Source organism: Apteryx mantelli, chromosome 3, assembly GCF_036417845.1.
Source record: "Apteryx mantelli isolate bAptMan1 chromosome 3, bAptMan1.hap1, whole genome shotgun sequence".
In the NCBI taxonomy this organism is placed as follows: domain Eukaryota; kingdom Metazoa; phylum Chordata; class Aves; order Apterygiformes; family Apterygidae; genus Apteryx; species Apteryx mantelli.
The window spans coordinates 83,008,134-83,028,119 of NC_089980.1; the positions used below are offsets into that span (position 1 = coordinate 83,008,134).

The window sequence follows — 19,986 nt, forward strand, 5'->3', positions numbered from 1 at the left end:
ATATATCAGATGTTGAATTCAGAAGCCCTTTTTCCAGTTTTCAAAGGGACCTTTCACAAGTCCATTTCCAACTCTGAATAATTAAGTAAGCAGAACTCTTACCTTTCAATTGACTACATCGAGGAGGTGGGTTTCTGAGATGCTGCCGGCAAGAAGAGGAAACCCACCATATCTCAAACATTCCTGCAGTGAAGGAGAGAGCTGTTCTTGGCTCTAAAGAAGAAGAGTCTAGTCTAGTATAGTAGTCACAGCAGATTGTAAAGTCAGGTCCTACTCTGATCACCATAGATGAGATGGTGAAAGAGGTACTATCACCACTCTTGGTGCCCATGTTATGTTACACTTCCTTTCCAATGTTTTCCCCCTTTTAGTTTAGTTTAGCTTTAGTTTCTGGAATGACCATTTGCTATTCTTGTAACTTGAATGATGAGAGATCTAGTTTTCCTTTTAAAAGAGAACACACATTCCCTTTCCCTTCCTGGATGGCTGGGAATACACTATCATTACATCACCATAGAGCTCCTATTGTGAATCAGTGCAGGTGACTTAAGTCAAATTTTTAATATGTTCTTAACTAATGGCCTAGCTCTCATTTAATGTATCTCCCATGTGAAGCTTGATTTGTGCTAGTAGTAAACACAGCTGCAATTAAGGACAATGAAAACTGCTGTGAACATATAATGTGTTTTTCAATTTAAAGAATTCTGAGAAATCAGATACTAAGTTTCTCAAATTATTCCTCAATCTATGGACTGTTACCTTTTTTCCATGTTACCTTCATATACCTTTTTGTATATTGTCACATTTCTTCACACTCTTCATGAATGCATCTTTATCATGCCATATAGCCAATATGTTGTAATGTTTCAGCAGTGTTTTTGGAAAAATACAAAATATAAAATGAATATTATGGTAATACTATGAAGTTTCAGTTTGTGTATAAATAAAATTTGTTTGCTCAAAGGGCTCTTCTGTACATTTTAACTTAATACTCATTTAAATTTAAACATGATTCTGTATAATGTTAACAAGTATTATATTATGCTTCCTTAGGTTCTTCAAAAACAACTAGATGATGTGAAAGAGGAGGAGATGTCATTGTTAAGCAAACACAAAGAAGTGGAAAGTGAGCTAGCAGCTGCTAGGGAACGCTTACAGCAGCAGGCTGCTGATCTTGTTCTCAAAGCCAGTATGTATGTCAGTAACTTAATCTGGAAATGAGCTTCATCTATTAATTCACAAAATTACTAGTCTCTCCTTTTGCTGTTAACCTTGTGCAGATTTAGAGTGCCTAAGAAGTGTTTAATACTGTGCATAGAAGTTTTAGACAAGTTTTTTAACTGTTTTGATATTGCATGCATTGTATTTAAGATTCTTTTTTGCTTGCTTATTTGTACAAGTGTTCTACTTTGGATGCCCTGTGCATATCATGTTCTCAGTCCTGGAAACTAAGAGCCTTAACTCTACTTAAGTGTACAGTGTGCTTCTGCCCTACTTCTGTTTGTTCTCTACGTTATCATTATTTGGATTGAAACATATGCTTCCCGTTCCTCTGTACTTTTTTCAGTTGTCTTTTAGCTTGAAGGAAGAGCTTTCTTTCTCTGCTTAGAATGCATTTTTTTCCTTTACACTTACTTTCAAAAATACTTTCAGCTTATCGGTTAGTAAGTTGTTAGGGTTTTCTTTATAGCTATTTTCCTGACTTCTCTATGCTTGTTGGCATGTGGAAAAGCATAGGAAATGATATAAAATTTGGTGTAGACATTTGATTTTTACTGACTTAGTGAGATTCCATTTTCTACCTCGTTGACATTGTCTGTCTGGTAAACTAAATAGTGGTAGGACATGGGCTATATACTAGAACTCAGTAAACTATACTGTAGGGAGGACTGTAGACTAAAAATAGTCTTTTGGCCCTGTTCAACTAGACCTATCACAGAAATAACTGATTATTTTTCAGAAGCTAGCACAAGCCAGAGACTTCCCAAAAGTCAGTTTGGATAAGGTCACCTTTTTTTTGAAGGATAGAATGTTGCCAGACTGTTCCAGTTGGCCTTAGGGCCAGAAAATACTCCCTGGCATTAACTTGCTAATATTAATGTAGTTTACTGTCATAGATGACAGCTCTCAAACTGTGTATGTGAGGGTGGCCTGTCTCAGGGCTTTCTTTCTGTCCCTCAAATAATAAAGCAGTCCCTACAGATGAACTGAACGTGTCTGCTGCCTGCAAGAGCTTCATGCTTAGAAAAAGTGGAATATATGAGCTAACTAAGGTAAGGACTAGGAACAGTCTATGCTAGGACTAGGAATAGTGTATGCTGTGTGTTTAGATAATATAGATGGTAAGCTGGAATCCAAGACTGCAAGTCCTACTGGATGCAAATGCTAAAAGTAATGTGCTTCCTGTAAAGAGAACTCATCAGGGATCTCTGGTGTTAATCTGACCTTCCTATAAACCAACATCCGAGTCACTTGCTGTACAATTCCCAGCGAGATCCCCTGAAAAACTTGTCGTCATCCACTCCTTCACCTCTCCTGTTTCTTTTCGTAGGCAGGAAAATGGGAATGACTAGGCATCCAGCCCCATATTTAGGGGAAACGAACCTAAGTATCCAGTCCATTTTTCAGTATTACTAATAGCATGGAGTGAACCAAACTATCAGTCCAGCACTGGTCTCCTCTGGCACTGAGCTCTATAGCTTTACCAGAAATTCAGTGTGTCCACACTGTTGCCGAGCTCAGTGGCACTGTCAGTGGTCCATCTTTGCTTTACAGCACCTCATTGTGCAGCAAGAGCCCTGTTTTTGGTAGTGCCACCAAGCTGTTATCATGTGAGATAATCAGTTACCTGCCTGTTCAGAAACTGCTTCTGACATCAGCTTACACCTGGGAGTTGAAAAAACTGTCCCAAAGAAGTTTGATTCTCATAGTTAATAGTGATAGAAAAAGATAACTGAAAGTTTTAAACACTGCATGCCATGCAGTGCAGTAAAGAACGCTCTGCTGTGCCTGTTACGGGAAGCTCATGTATTCTTCTTGCATTCATCCTGAGATTCCAAACTTGAAAGGGAATTGCTGTGTTCCCAGCCTGCTGTGCAGAGTAGGAGGAATGGGACACCTGTATAGTATGTCAGTATTGCTAAGACAAAAGCTCTAGATTAGTGAGTATGTGTGCTTACAATAAAATATGCATGTGCATAATACTTCCCGAGGAACTTCAAATTCCTGTGTGGCTGTTCTCCTTGTTTTATACTAAAATCTGGATTTGCGAATATACTTTTTTTATAAATGGCTTAACTCTTCAGAAGTGGTCATTTTTGAAATGTTAAGGAAGTTAGGCCTATCACTTATCTAATTTTTTTTTTCTCTTCAGTTTTTAATTTTTTCAAGACAAAATGATTCTTTGAATTCTTCAGGGCTCAATACAATTAGAGGGGTGCATTGTTTATGAAAATATAACTAATTTTGAAGTATTTTTAATCACAAAATTCAAAACCTGTTCTGCCAGTTACATCTAGCCATGTTTTTAATATAGACTTCCATAATAAGAAATAGTTGATATTTAGCCAAAATGCGCTTTTCTATTAAATGTTGATTTGTGATGAAATCTCTTCTAGAAATCATTGTTTCCTCTGTGAAACTGTTTAACAAAACAAGATGATGTGCATCTGACTAGTTTGAGGGGGGCTTTCTAAAGGATCCTCTAATTTCCAGATTTTTCTGTAATAAAGACAGAAGCCATGGGAAACATCCCCTTGTGTTTTCCTTTATCACTTAAGTGTAGTGGATGGACTCCATGGCTTTGGACCTGAGTGTCAGAATGGTGTCTTCTATATCGATTCTAAAGTACTGACTGTGTTTATTTCCTATTTAAGTTTTCAAGTGTGAATGTCTTAAGAGCCAGGCCCAGAGCGCAGCTCCCAGAGCGCAGCTAACAGAGGCAGCGAACAGACGCAGCAGTTTGTGCAGCAGTTCGCGCAGAAGGGCGCGCGAAGGAACCTTTGTTTCTGTTCCCTGTGGTGTAGGTTTCCTCAGGTATGGTTGTGACACGCCGCAGAGCGCGTTCCCCAGTAGCTGTTGGAGTTGCTGTGTCAGAGGCTGGGACCCAGACCGACCCTCTGACAGTAGATGCGGCTCTACAGGTCTCAGGCTGCAGGGAGTGCTTGGGGCCTCTCCGGGAGGCCTGGGCTGGCAGCCAGCTCTCCTGCAGGAGGTGTGCTGCTGTTGGCGAGCTGTGTGGTCAGGTAAGGGAGTTACGGGAGGAGGTCAGTAGGCTGCGCAGCATCCGAGAAGCAGAGCAAGAGATAGACAGGGTATTCTCAGAGACTGTACAGCTCCAGGAGTCCCAACCCCCTGCAGCAGTGGAGTTGCCAGAGGGCTCTGTGCCGTGTGAAACGGTACATCATAACATCCTAGAAGAAGACTGGAAACTGGTCACTGCTCGTGGGAGGAGAAAGGCTCCTACTCCTCCTGAAGACCTGAAGCTGAAGAACAGGTTTAGTGCCCTCCAGGATGAGGAGGAGATGGGCATGGCTGCCAGGGAAGTACCTGGGACAACAGACCCTGTGCCCTGCCGGAACGCCCGGAAAAAGCGGCGGGTGATTGTTGTGGGGGACTCCCTGCTGCAGGGGACAGAGGCATCTGTCTGCTGACCTGACCTCTTGTCTAGAGAGGTTTGTGGCCTGCCGGGGGCTCGTGTGAGAGATGTCATGCAAAGACTGCCTAGGCTCGTCCATTCTTCGGACTATTACCCACTGCTGCTCTTCCATGTGGGCGCCAATGACACCAAGGGCAAACTGGAGACCATCAAGCAGGATTTCAGAGCTCTGGGGATGGTGGTCAAGGGTCTGGGAGCCCAGGTCATCTCCTCAATCCTGCCAGTGAGGGGGATGGATGAGAGGAGGAGGAGATGGACTTTCCAGGTTAACGACTGGCTGCGCCGCTGGTGTTGGCAACAGGGTTTTGGTTTCTATGACCATGGGACCCTGTTTGAAGATCGACAACTGATGGCAAGAGATGGGATCCACCTCACGAGGCGGGGCACGCGGGTCTTTGCCAACCTGGTAAGGAGGGCTTTAAACTAGGAAAGATGGGGGAAGGGGAGAGTTATAGTGCCAGGGTAGCTGGCAAAAGACAGCTCAAGTCAGGACGCCTCCAACAGGTGAATGCAGCCAGGGAAGTGCGCACGGGATGTGGCTATGGAGGACCCTCTTTTACCCCTCCTGGGAAACCTGCATGCTTGATCACCTCCCTGAAATGCCTGTACACCAATGCACGCAGCATGGGGAACAAACAGGAAGAACTAGAGATATGTGTGCAGTTGCAGGGCCATGATCTCATTGCCATTACAGAGACATGGTGGGATAGCTCGCATGACTGGAGTGCTGTCATGGATGGCTACGTGCTTTTTAGGAAAGACAGGCCAGGAAAGCGAGGTGGTGGAGTTGCTCTTCATGTGAGAGAGCAACTGGAATGTATTGAGCTGTGCCTAGGGGTGGATGAAGAGCGAGTCGAGAGCTTATGGGTAAGGATTAAAGGGCAGGCTAGCATGGGTGACACTGTTGTGGGTGTTTACTACAGGCCACCTGATCAGGAAGAGGAAGTCGATGAGGCCTTCTACAGACAGCTGGAAGTAGCCTCACAATCCCAGGCCCTGGTTCTCATGGGGGACTTCAACCACCCCGATATCTGCTGGAAAGACAACACAGCTAGGCACAAACAGTCCTGGAGGTTCCTGCAGAGCATTGGTGACAACTTCTTGACACAGGTGGTGGAGGAGCCAACAAGGAGAGGTGTGCTGCTGGACCTCGTACTAACAAACAAAGAAGGACTGGTGGAAGATGTGAAGGTCGGGGGCTGCCTTGGCTGCAGTGACCATGAGATGGTGGAGTTCAGGATCCTGCGAGGAGGCAGCAGGGCACCAAGTAGGATCGCAACCCTGGACTTCAGGAGAGCAAACTTTGGCCTCTTCAGGGACCTACTTGGAGGAATCCCATGGGTTAGGGCCCTAGAAGGAAGGGGTGTTCAAGAGAGCTGGTTAATATTCAAACATCACTTTTTCCAGGCTCAAGAGCGGTGCATCCCTATGAGTAGGAAGTCAAGCAAAGGAGGCAGGAGACCTGCATGGATGAGCAAGGAGCTCCTGGCAAAACTCAAGCAGAAGAAGGAAGTATACAGCAAGTGGAAAGGGGGACAGGCCACTTGGGAGGAATATAGGAACGTTGTCAGAGTATGTAGGGATGCGACAAGGAAGGCTAAGGCCCGTTTGGAATTAAATCTGGCGAGAGATGTCAAGGACAGCAAGAAGGGCTTCTTCAAAAACATCAGTAGCAAGAGGAAGACTAGGGAAAATGTGGGCCCTTTGCTGAATGGGGTGGGTGCCCTGGTGACAAAGGATACAGAGAAGGCAGAGTTACTGAATGCCTTCTTTGCTTCAGTCTTTACTGCTCAGGCCAGCCCTCAGGAACCCCAGACCCTGGAGGCAAGAGAGAAAGTCTGGAGAAAGGAAGATTTTCCCTTGGTGGAGGAGGATTGGGTTAGAGATCATTTAAGCAAACTTGACACCCACAAATCCATGGGCCTTGATGGGATGCACCCATGAGTGCTGAGGGAGCTGGCGGATGTCATTGCTAAGCCACTCTCCATCATCTTTGAAAGGTCATGGAGAACAGGAGAGGTGCCTGAGGACTGGAAGAAAGCCAATGTCACCCCAGTCTTCAAAAAGGGCAAGAAGGAGGACCCAGGGAGCTACAGGCCAGTCAGCCTCACCTGCATCCCTGGAAAGGTGATGGAGCAGCTCATCCTGGAGGCCATCTCCAAGCATGTGGAGGAAAAGAAGGTGATCAGGAGTAGTCAGCATGGCTTCACCAAGGGGAAATCATGCCTAACCAATCTGATAGCCTTCTGTGATGGAATGACTGGCTGGGTAGATGAGGGGAGAGCAGTGGATGTTGTCTACCTTGACTTCAGCAAGGCTTTTGACACTGTCTCCCATAACATCCTCATAGGTAAGCTCAGGAAGTGTGGGCAGGATGAGTGGACAGTGAGGTAGATTGAGAACTGGCTGAATGGCAGAGCTCAGAGGGTTGTGATCAGTGGCACAGAGTCTAGTTGGAGGCCTGTAGCTAGCGGTGTCCCCCAGGGGTCAGTACTGCGTCCAGCCCTGTTTAACTTCTTCATCAATGACCTGGATGAAGGGACAGAGTGCACCCTCAGCAAGTTTGCTGATGATACAAAACTGGGAGGAGTGGCTGATACACCAGAGGGCTGTGCTGCCATTCAGAGAGACCTGGACAGGCTGGAGAGGTGGGCGGAGAGGAACCTCATGAAGTTCAACCAAGGCAAGTGCAGGGTCCTGCACGTGGGGAGGAATAACCCCCTGCACCAGTACAGGTTGGGGGTTGACCTGCTGGAAAGCAGCTCTGCGGAGAAGGACCTGGGAGTGCTGGTGGACACCAAGTTAAGCATGAGGCAGCAATGTGCCCTTGAGGCCAAGAAGGCCAGTGGTATCCTGGGGTGCATCAGGAAGAGTGTTGCCAGCAGGTGGAGGGAGGTGATTTTCCCCCTCTACTCAGCCCTGGGGAGGCCACATCTGGAGTACTGCGTCCAGTTCTGGGCTCCCCAGTACAAGAGGGAAGTGGCACTACTGGAGCAAGTCCAGCAAAGGGCTACAAAGATGATTAGGGGACTGGAGCATCTCTCTTATGAGGAAAGGCTGAGAGAGCTTGGCCTGTTTAGCCTGGAGAAGAGAAGGCTGAGAGGAGATCTTATCAACGTGTACAAGTATCTGAAGGGAGGGTGTCGAGAGGATGGGACCAGACTCTTTTCAGTGGTGCCCAGCGACAGGACGCGAGGCAACGGGCACAAACTGAAACACAGACACTTCCATCTGAACATGAGGAAAAACTTTTTCCCTGTGAGGGTGACAGAGCACTGGAACAGGTTGCCCAGAGAGGTTGTGGAGTCTCCTTCTCTGGAGATATTCAAAACCCGCCTGGGCTTGATCCTGTGCAATATGCTCTAGGTGACGCTGCTTGGGCAGGGGGGTTGGACTAGATGATCTCCAGAGGTCCCTTCCAACCTCAGCGATTCTGTGATTCTGTCTTTCTTGCTCCCATTTTTCCAGAGCTGCTTTAATTGCTCTTTTCAAGACTATTGCACTGGATGTGCCAGTGACCGAGCTCTGTTTGAACTTTCCTTATAGCAGTCCTTGTAGAAATATTTTTGTATATCCCACTATTCTTCACATCAAAATATCCACAGACAACAAAGGCTAAAAAGGTTTCCTATTTGGCTCTTTCCTTGTTTTAACTATAGATGGAAATGAATTGGGAGCCAGAGTGGATTCTGTCTTGTGAGAAACACTGACACAAGGTTCACTTTCTTAGCTATTTCTAACTTAAATTTAAAAGAAAAATCCCTTTATTAAAACTCATGTCATCTGTCACTTTGAAGTTGCATACTGTAATAAAATGGAGAGGAAAAAAAAAAAGTAACTCCCAGGAGTTGTGACTACAACAAGAAACTTGTTCTGAATAAATAATACTAATTCAAATAGATCTTCCCTTAATTCTTATCTGACTGCTTTCTTTATGTGAAGCACTTAAGGATCTCTGTACAATCCTTAAAAGTCTGTTTAACCACCACTTCATTTTTTAATGTGTTAATTTGTAAAAGGCATGTTTCAAAGATGCATGTAATCAAAGGTCATGCAATTTAGGAAAGGGCTAATAATATTGTCCATTTCAACATGGAACGCCGGTTGAGCTAAGGCCTGTATTTTGTCTTTCAGTCAAACCAACCTAACAACAGTTGTATTCTCTTTTTCAAAGCAGGCTTTTATGCCACCTTAAACCTTTCACAAAATAGCAGGAGTTTCACTGTGCTAGTTACCCTAGTTGGATTCTTTTCCAGCATTCATATATAAATTAAGCAAAAAGGGACAAAATTTTCAGAAGTCATGAACCTTTTTTACACTGGAGATGATAACAGAGAAGGACTTATTATTACATTGTCTGGATTGGTAGATTTTCATATAAAGATACTACAAGCAAGCTTCTATCCTACAAAGATTTATATCATACTTTACTACAGAGTTGTTTTTTGTTTTTTTTTTTTTTGTATCTTTTGGTCATATCCTGGTAGTAGAACAACAAACAAATGTAATCCAATAACAGTTTTACAGAGCTTCAGCTTCTACACCTATCATGCTAGTTAAATTCCTAGTTTGATAAAACACATCTTTACCCTGTTAAGATTCAGTGTTCCACTTTCTGTTGTACAATTTATCCTGTGGTAAAAATGCACAGTAGCTGTTCAGAAAGCTTAAAGTATTGTTTCAGCAGGGATGAGTTCTTCAAAATATTCTTGCCTACCTCTACATTCTCTTGGAGACCAATTTGCAACTTTGAACAAAAAAAAATTAAAAGACGAAACTAAGGAGCCTCAGCACCAAGCCCTCTACTATTTCTAGATTTTTTACAGTAAAACTAAAAAAGAGGGAAGCAGAGGGGAAGGTAAGCATTCCAGTGAAGATGATAGAGATCCACATGAAAGTTTCTACTAAAGCTGTATTTCCAGAAATCCCTGAAGTATTAATGTGTACTTTGGTACATGAGACTAATGCTGTGAGGTTTTAAAGAATTGTTTTGTTTTTAGGTCACATTGGGATGCTTCAAGCTACTCAAATGACTCAAGAAGTTACAATCAGAGATTTGGAATCAGAAAAGTCTAGACTGAAAGAAAAACTATCCCAACTGGAAGAGGAAAGAAACTTATTGCAAAGCAAAACACAGAGCCTAGATGAGCGACAAAGGCAGCAGATTTTGGCATTGGAGAAGGTTAAACAACTTATTGGCTTTAAATGAGTAAAAACAGAAGGCATAGAATTCTAAGTAGAAATTTGATTTGTTTTATTTTTGAGTCTGAAGTGACTGGAGTAGAAACAGTAGTAGTATGTTCCAAGTGTACCTCGTGTAACATCATAGAATGGCTAATGTAGATTGTGTATGGCAGGTCTGGTGTTATCTGTTTCAACTAAAGTGAAGGCAGAGGGAAGACAGGTTAGATGTTACTCAAACTATTTGGGGCATCTTTTAAACAATTTCATTTAGATTATGACGTGCTTAGATGCCTAATCTCTGAAGTGTCTCGGTAGGAAGAAAGAAAAAGAAGTCAAATAAAAATGAGAAAGCAATGTTCTGAAAATGCACTGAACGTTTGAAAATGATGAACTGAAATTTTCAGTAGGTTTGGTACCTGTTGGCTATTTCCACAGAGTAAATAAAGCAAAAGATAGATTTTAATAATAGATCTAATATCTAATGCGCAGGTATACTGAAGCTACTTTTCTGGTTGTTGAATGATTTAGTCAGATAAACTGGGCAAACACTAAGCACTGTATTTTATATGAGGGTTAATATTTGTAGACATAAGTACACTTTCTGTATTTTTTTTTCCTCTTATAGGAGTGGAGTTTGGGTCTTTTACTCTTTATTAGAAATAATTTGGATCTGAGATAAAAGGTTAAAAAATTATTTTGCCTGTTTCTTATAGAAAGTAAATGAAGCAAGGGAGACACAACGGGAATATTATGAGAAGGAGCTGGTAAAATTGCAGGCAAGATTGGAAGGAGAGGCTGCACAGTTAAAGGAGGCTCACTCTAAGACCTTGGAAGAATTGGCATGGAAACACCATACTGCAATTGAGGCTGCTCACACTAATGCTAACAAGGATAAGAAAAAACTGCAGATGGTAGGTCTCTTTTCCTGAATAATAAAATATGTTCCAGAAAGAAAATGATATAATTTGAACCTTGTACTGGATCATTTTTATTGTATGGCAAGTTTCATTTGGACCTATCTGGAAATGTGCTGAGCCTTTTTGAAGACACTATAAGATATACCCTATCTGAATTCATTAATGGTTGAGGAAAAAAAGAACATTCGTACTCTTATTTGCCTGCATAGAGAGGAGAGATTCTTAAACTCATTACAACTTTCTTTGCAGTGAAGACTACTACTTTTGAGCTTGGTAGGTGGTTTTTCCAGTCTTTGTAACCCATATTCAGAATGGTGGTTTTATTGCTCAAAGTCAGTTCTACTGAAGGAGCTGAAAGATTTTGTTACTCTAATATTTATTTAAAATTTTCATAAACAGTTCAGAGGTTCAGAAAGGTAATATCTTAGTACTTGACTTTATGCATACTCAGGAGGAGGCAACAGCTGTGCATAACTTGTATTGTAAAACTATGCAACTGTGTGTCAACTATAAATTTACCTTTAAGTGGAATCCTGAAACTGATGGGCTTTCTTGTTTCACAAAGTTGGCCTTTTCTTTCTTGGGATAAATGAGAGGACCAATTTTGGAATATTATTCCCTATTCTGATTGTATATACATTATACACAAATTCTGCTGCATACAGTAGATACAGGGTAAGTACTAATTGTTTAATTTATGCTTTTGTTATGCTCCTTTGGGGGGTGTCCACTTGAAATATACCAAGAAATGTAGTAATAGGCAGTGATACACATCTTAAACTGATTTTTTTTTTTAATTTTTATTTTACTAGAGTGTTGCTTTTTTTAATTTTATTTGGAATAAATCCCAAGGAGTTTTTAATGTCTTTCAGGAATAATAATAGCTCTTAGAGAAGATAATGGAAAAATCAGATGCATATATTGTGTGTGTGTGTGTGACTTTTAAAGTACTTGCTATAATAACAGTCTCTCTTTAAGGGTTTCTGAGAATATTTTTCTTTCAACTCTCAGCCAATACATTCTTAGGCTAAAATGGACAGTTACTTTCACAAGTAGTGCCCTATTCTCTCTCTTTTTCAACTTTTATTTTGCTAGATTAAGCTACTTTGCCAACTTTAGTATCCTTTCTTTCCTAAGTACCACAGGCTCCCACCTACTCCCAACTTGATCAGCAATTTCAGAGGCTTTTTTCGTGACTCTCTTGTTACAGTAAATTGTGAAGATCCCTGAACTTGCTTAGGTGTTGCAAAAAGTCTTGCTTCTGGAACTGAGCATGTACTACTTTATCCCACTTTTTACAGGAAATGTTACATACTTGGATTTAGATGAAACATGTATGATACGTACTTCAACTTTCTACCTGGAAGTTCAAAACCATTTCAGAACAATAATATGAAATATTTTGTTTGCAAAATATAACATGGGAACTTTGATAGTGCATACTGTGTTTTTCTTCCTCCTTAAAAAAATTAAACTAAACTTCAGTGAAATCAATACGAGTTTGCAAAACATTTAAACTTTCTGTGGCATTACCTTTTCTTACAGAAATGGTTTGCTGAGGTTTTAACCTCCATTTGTTCAGCTCTTCCTATAAAATCCCTTATGGTACACAATAGGTGAAGAATACTGATCTGTGCACACTCTTTTTAGTGACAATGTTCTGTTGATTCATTTAAGCTTCTTGATCCTATCTTTTCTTTCAACTGAGTGCGTGTGCATTACTTGCTCAATAGTACACTGCTAGTGAGGAAGTGACTTTCCTCTCTTGCCTGAAAAGACGTGCATATGCTTAACATAAGGCCTTAGTTCCTAGGAAGGAGATGAAGTTCAGTTTTGTTTTAACGAAAGAATTTATTGCAAACTCTAGGCACATTTTTCTTCCCAGACTTTGTAATTCTAGAGCTCCTTTGTCTTGTGAGTTATTCCTATTATTGTTATACCATGGTTGATTCGTGATCTGCTGCAATCTCCAGAAAAAATACCGTTTACAGGAGAAAAAAAAACAAACAGCCCCCTCCACCACCACCCCCCCCCCCACACACACACAAAAAGCCAAGCCTGTCATGCTACCCAGTACTGTCTACAGAGATCTTGGAAGCTTGAAAGATGCTTCTTCAAAGTCACTGGAGCCTGAGTCAGGACTGTATTTTTTTAAATGGATCGTGTAAATCCTGTGTAACCAGAGCTGTTTATGGTTGTCAGTAAGAAACATTTAATCATCCATGATATTTAGCAGCAACAATAAATTTATCATTATCATTATTAAAGACCAAGAAAATGCATAGTACTTAGAAAAAAATCTAGAAGTTTCTCTGTCTAAAAAAGCATTATGTTCAGGCAGCTTCCACCTTTGAGCTTTTTACTTCGATGCATGACATCTGTTTTTTGCCTTACTTCTTGAGCTTTTGTAAAAGTAATATCAAGTTACTTTAGGAACTTAATTAGTGTTTTAAAAATTAAATGCATGAGCAGAAAAGGAAAGAAAAGCGTGGTAATTGTTCACAACTTTGCTTTGTCGTCTTTGGACTGATGCCTGCATGTTCTCATTCCTGGTCTTTACTCTTTTGTAAAAGAAAACTTGTCTGCAGGAACATTAGTTGTGGGTTCAGTAAACAAATATTTATCTGTAGAAGAATTAGTTTTTAACTATAATAAATAGTTTTCCATCTTTTCTTAAGAAAGGGGAAATGAATTGTTCGTAGTAAAACGTGTAGGTAATTCTCTGTGCTACTCTAAGCAGTACTGATTAGTATAAATTGGTCCTGAAATATGGCGTACTTGAACAGATGAAAATTCCTATTTGTGCAGTCTTGAGCACTAGCTTTAACTTTTGAAATCTTATTTTCTCAGTGTTCAGTGTAGGACTCACTAATATCTAGAATGGGTCAGAGAGCAAGAGAATAACTTCATTAACTCCTGAAACTGCCCTCGCTCTGAGGATTTTCCATTTGAAGAAAAAGTCAAATGCAGAAGAAGCATGATGTCCCGTATACTTAAAGAAATGGTTCAGTGGTGAATGTTTTGCTATTTCATCAAGTTCTGAAGTAAAAACTTACCCATTTTTAGTCCAACAAAAATCTGTTGCTAACTTGTAATGTCTTTTTACTGCCTGAAAAGGAGACTGTCTCCAAGTTGAGGTAGTTCATATTTCAAATTAGTTGAACACGGTGGTTATAAATACTTGTTTAATTTGGTCTTGTACAGCAACTGGAAGAAATCTGCTACTGTAAATTATTGACATAAAATGTAATTTTTAAGACATGAACATTAAGTGGATACAAAAGAGTAATAAGAGAGATGAAGGTATTGGCAGAAATGATGGTTCAGATTAAAATTCTGCTCACTGCTTGTTCTGCTCTGGAGTAATTATCTGTGTAGAACCATCCAATGTACTTTCAATTCAAGTATTTGGATGTTATGGGAATAATAACATTGGAATGCGAGCAAATACAGTAAAACTTTGAGGTTACAAGGACAGGGAATTTTCGTTTTTACAGATGTTATTTAACTAATGGCAGTTCTTGTTAGAATCATGATTAGTATAGAATACTGTAGAATATTGTGAATTATTTCCCTTTGTTGTTACATGTCTCAAGTAGGCTTATTCTGTGTTACATTTGTATTTGAGATATGCAGCAGAGGAAACTGCAGTTCTGTTGACTCCCTTTCTATAGACCTGTGCGGCTTGCAATTTGTAAGCAAGATCTGAGCAAGCTGAAGGTGTTAGAACAGTCATAACCAAGAAGGCTGTAGAAGAGAACATCACATTTATGGTACAGAAGAATTATCCATACTCCTTTGGGTTTGATATGGGTTTGATTTCAGTCCTACTTGCCATTACATGAGTGCTGAAAAGAAGAATTTTAAGCTTATACTCTAGATCAGTTTCCCAAACTGTTTTTGGGTACCAATAGCGATATACTTATTAAAGTGAAGTAAGTGGAAGTTCCCTGAACAGCTGAATATGTGTCAGACATCCAGCAGGGGCCTATTAAAGCTGCTGCTGATCCTGGTACTCAGACAAACTATGTTTGGGAACCCTTGTCAAAGTTCACTGAAGTTAGGAGAATCTTTCTGGGGCCCAGTGAGCCTTGGATCAGACTCTTGATATTGACCATTAGGGACCCAATGGAAGGAAATGTCCATGACAGGCTTAGTCATAGATAGTTGAACTCCAGACTAAAGAGATTTTTCTTGTTATATGGTTGTTCTGTTAAAATACTTTTGCTCTAGACACTGATGGCTTAGGGAAAGTAATTTACTAAGAGCCATTATTGCCCTCTGTAATTAATTCCAGTGGTTTTCAATACATAGGCAAAAAGACGGACTATAACTGATGGAAATATTTGATGTTTTTCAGGTGGTTATTGTAGCAGTGATGTTTTTATCAATTTACTCAGTTAATTGTGTTCTGGCTACCTTAATTTTTTTTTTTTTTTTTTTTGAGTGAGACGTTGAAAGCAATTTAGAGAATAAAACAAAAGGGATCAGAAAATATTTGTTCTCAAGTCATTAAGTTAGTTGAAACAGGAGACATCTCTATAAATGTGAGAAAAGTGAAATATGATTCTAGTAAGGGAAAAGATAATGTTACTGAGTTCTGGATTCTGCCATTTTCTAATAATCAGTGTCATTTGTCTTTTCTGCCATTCTCAGCACATCTTGTGGTGTTTGAGTAATTCAAGAAACAGGCTGCGTCAAATGGTGAAAAGAGTTGAACCTGGTATGAGGAAGAATCATGGTAGAAGGAGCTGTGGGACAGAGGACATGAGAATTTATTGGGACTGAAAGACTAGGAAAGGCTTCTGGGGTATGGAAATCTTTGGAAAGACTGGGACATGAAGAGAATTCTAAAGGACTAGAAGCAGTCTCAGTGTGAAGAAATGGCTTTAATATCTTGTAGCTTCACTTTTTCCATCTATAAAATGAACTGTAAAAATGGCATCCGTTCATAGGAGAATTATGAAAATAGAGCTGCTAATAATTTTTCATTGCACAGCTGTACTGACAGGTATAAAAGAACCGATTATTCAGCTATCAGAATAGGGTGTGAATAACACCAGTGAAGTTTTCCATACTGCAGATTTCACAATGAGAGCAAGTAGAAATTGAGCAAGTGTCACTTAATGAGAATCATTTGTCCCATGTGGTGAATGATCTGGGTCCAGTGAAGAAAGCGTGTGCTTGTCGAATTATGTTGTATGGTAATGTATTATACAAATTGTAACCCTCATCTTTGGTCACTTCATGGAAGCAACTTCTACTATGCACAAAAACATTATGCAAGCAGGATATATGCAACTTAAAGTATTTATTGCCTATTGCACATGATAGCTAGAACTAATGAGCTGCTAGGCTTAATGTGCTTACCACTCCCAGTGAAACACCTGATGTGTCTTTGCTGGCCAGGCAATTGTTAATCAGATGGGGAAGGGTTGGCCTCCATTGCTTCTTGGAAAGGGCTGGTCTTCAGTGACACTTGAGTTGCTGTCTTCTAATTCCCTGGTTTTCCTCTTGAATTCTTGAGCTGTTAACTCTGCCTGTCTCAGCAATCTTACCGATGTCTGCAGCTGTACCTGTTGTATCTTGCATGGCTCTAGCCTGCATACTTTCTCATAGCCATTTCTAAGACATTATTGATTTCTCAGAAGTCTGAGCCAAGGACTACAGAGATGCACTGAATCAAAGCGAGGCCTTGCATTGCAGCTGAATTTCTAGGAGGGAGTTAATAACGGAGCCTGTAGCTGCATAGAAACTTAGAAATCTTTCATTACCTAGCTTTGGAGCACCTTACTTGAAACCTTAATTTTCTTTAAAGGTAACTTCGTGGTATAATATATCTTAGGGTATATTCCACCAAAATATGCAATAATGCTCTTAATTTTTTCATGTGTTTCATGTTAACTATTTATATGAAAGAAGTTGCTCATATAAAAACACTTTATATTTTGAGTATTAATAAATTGAAGCTGAGACAAGTTTATGGTTTTCTTAAGAAAAAATTCCAAACAAAAATTCCAACATATGACACAGGCTTAGGTAAGAGAAATACAATTTACCCAGTAAAATTGCTTTCAGAATTTGATTAATATTACTTCACAGAAATTGAGTGAAAACAGAGGTGTTATTTGATTCTTTCATCATAGCTGAACTTACATAGACTGTTGCTTTTGTTGGATTCTATCTGTAAACTATGTAAGCTTTACAATATGCTTTTTTTTTTTCTTTTAGTTTATAGTAACAGCATAAAAAATTTCCCAAAGCTCAATATGGATTTTAAGTTCTACTGTTTGGGGATTATACTAAAATGTAGATGCATAAAGGCTGAAAGAGACGCATATCATCAGCGCAATTTTTTAAGAATTGAAGGTTTTGCGGGAATGTGAAAGTAGATATAGTTTTAATGGGCTTTGCTAATACAGTGCAAAGTGAAGCTAGTAATAGAGAAAGAAGTCCTATATTTCTTTATTTCATGATTAATCAAGGATGTTAAATTAGAAAATAAACTGAAAAATTAAGACCTCCAATGTAACATGAAATAATTGTTCATATTATAACCCTTTAAGGAAAGGACATTTCTTTCTTGAGGTCAGGAATGTGATTTATATCAAGAAGAATTTTAGTGTGGTACCCCTGTACTACATGATGACCTTGTGGCAGGTGTTTGATGTTTCTTCCATCCTTCTCATTTCTGAAGGAGTTGGAGCAGCAGTTTGAGAAGGAAAAACTGCACCTGGAGGAGGATAAGAGTCAGCTTCGACAGCAGCTGGAAAACCTGCGGGAAGAACTGACAACCAAACTGACTTCAGCCAATCAGGAGGCAAGAATTAACTTAATCGTATCAGCTGACAGTCATGTGCATTAGAACACATTTAATCAATGGTGTTCTCATACTCCATTGATGTTTAGAGTCCAGTACTAGGCCAGGCTTGTAATGTTCAGCCTGTTCAGCGCATTGTGTCTGTTTAAAGTGAAATATCCTTCAAATATGATAAGCTAGTGGACTGCTTCTGAGCAATGATTTTGTCTCTTACAAAAATAATGAAGCAAAAGAGATTTAAGTAAAAAAGGAACCAGTGTAAACAGTCTTGTTTATTTTAACTCTGCTTATCTTCATATTAAATACTCGGATCTCTACACACACAGTATTTTGAGAGACAGAGAAAAATTAACCCATATTTTAAACACATATTTGTTCATTATTAATGTATTGTAAATCCTGGTTAGCTTCTTAACTTGCAGATGGTCTTTAAATATTTCCAACAAAAGATGACATGTAATGCTTATTTGTTCTAAAAGTATTTGCTGTGTATCAATATACTGATATATGCAGTCTGTTTTAATTCTACTCTGTCTCAGTATAGTTTTATTTCTGAATACATAATTTGAGAAATTGATGAATTCAAGCTTTCGCTTGGCTGTAATGTACGTGTTTTTAAACTAGTCTCAGAAAAATGATTAATGAATGAATACCCTAGAAACATATGCTGTTGATATCAAAGGCACCAGCTAGAATGATGCAGCTTGAAGGTATCACTCAGTTTTCAGGGCAGTTTTTTGAGTTTTTCATTTTTCAGGTAGGAATTCTCATTCAGGTAATAATATTTCATAGGAAATTACTAGTTGTAGTTGCATATAATGCAAAGGAGCATAGACAAGTGCTCAGGATTTAATCTTTTTCTGACATATGCTTAACATACAAAGGCAATGACCTAGACTTCTGCAGAAACTTCATTTCCTACTAGCTGCTATTTTTTGGTGCCTTCCCCCTGTCATTTCCCCTCCTGCTGCTGTTCTGTTTTTCCAGCCTGTATATTTAAATAGTTTTTACTTCCCAATGGGTGGTGAACAATGTTCACTCTAATATTCTTATTGTTTGAGAAATGGGGAGCTGAAGCACAAATAGGCAGAGATAAGTGCAATGTTACATAGCAGTTACGAAAATGATCGCATTATGTTCTACAGATATTTGAGCTTTAAATGGGCTAATTCACAGGCAGGTAGCAATCTGAAGACAAAGAAGAATGTATCCTAGCACAAGTTAATTTACCCGAACACAGGTATCTGAGCTGGCAGATTAGAGTTTATGCATTTCAAAATAGTGGTTCTTATGATTTTAATTTGTATACAACATGCTTTCTTCCAATAAAACTACAGGTAATTTCAAAACTTTTACATAACCTAGTTCCTTGCAAAGTGCTTCAAATATAGGTTGGATTTTTTTGTAAAATCCTTTAATCTGAATCTTTATGTTTGAATTTATAATATTACAGAATTTCATTTTCTAATTCATGATCATTAAGTGATATAAAAGGAGAAGGGACTGTGCAATGAAAATAAATAGTTTAGGATGGAATTAGAAATCTCTAGAAGAAAATGAAACCACGATGATTTTTGGCTGCCATTAGTAGTAATTATGTTTGTTTGCTTATTTATTTATTTATTTATTTATTTTGCATGTTGTAGGTGTGTCGTCTACAAGACCTAGTAAGAAAAAGTGAACAAGGCCTTGGTACTGCAGAAGGACATATCTCCAGTCTTCAAGAAGCTCAGGAAATACTCCAAAAAGAACTAGAGTTAACTAGAGCAAGACTGCGAGAAACTACAGATTCATTGTATAATGTTGAGGTAACCATAATGTTGGAGAATAAATTATGCAAAATAATGTCATAGTGATTTTGGTCTTGTTTTCAGAATGGCAAGACGTGTTATAATGTACCTATTATAAAGGGAATTTCATGTGGCTTCACTAAAAAGAGGCATTTCCCATTTCATTTTCAAGTAGAGGTCAAAAACCTGGAAAAAAAAAAGTGGGGGTTTGAGGGGGTTTGGGGGGTTTTTGTAACAAGTCTGTTATTAAACGGTTATAGCTACAAATACATCTCTCTGGTTAATAGAAACTTTAGCTGCCAAAGTACAGTATGTCCCTACAAAATATATCCAGAATCAGATTTTTCAGAGACTTGAGTTAACAGAATTTCATGAGAAGGTAAAAGGGATACGTATTACACCAGTGCTATTCCAGGCAGTTTTATGTCTTTGTGCAGAACAAAAGTTCTAGAGCTTATTAGCTCTAGAATCCACTAAAACCTTTTTTATTTTTTATTTTTATTTATTTATTTATTAATGTAGGCTTAACATCATACCATATTTTCCTCAAATAATGGCCACAGTCATTTTGGGCCTAAATTTAGAATTTTAGATGATCCTTGAAAACAGTTTAAAGAT

The 19,986-nt window shown here is 39.4% G+C and overlaps 1 protein-coding gene across 1 annotated transcript in view; it reads left to right on the forward strand.

The window, feature by feature from the left end:
• Window positions 1-19,986, forward strand: part of FAM184A (family with sequence similarity 184 member A) — an 87,130-nt gene that overhangs the window by 23,562 nt on the left and 43,582 nt on the right. The window contains exons 3-7 of the mRNA XM_067293798.1: window positions 1,054-1,189; window positions 9,658-9,839; window positions 10,555-10,752; window positions 17,456-17,578; window positions 19,225-19,386. Of these exons, the coding sequence (XP_067149899.1) occupies window positions 1,054-1,189; window positions 9,658-9,839; window positions 10,555-10,752; window positions 17,456-17,578; window positions 19,225-19,386 (801 nt within the window). The remainder of the gene's footprint in view (window positions 1-1,053; window positions 1,190-9,657; window positions 9,840-10,554; window positions 10,753-17,455; window positions 17,579-19,224; window positions 19,387-19,986) is intronic.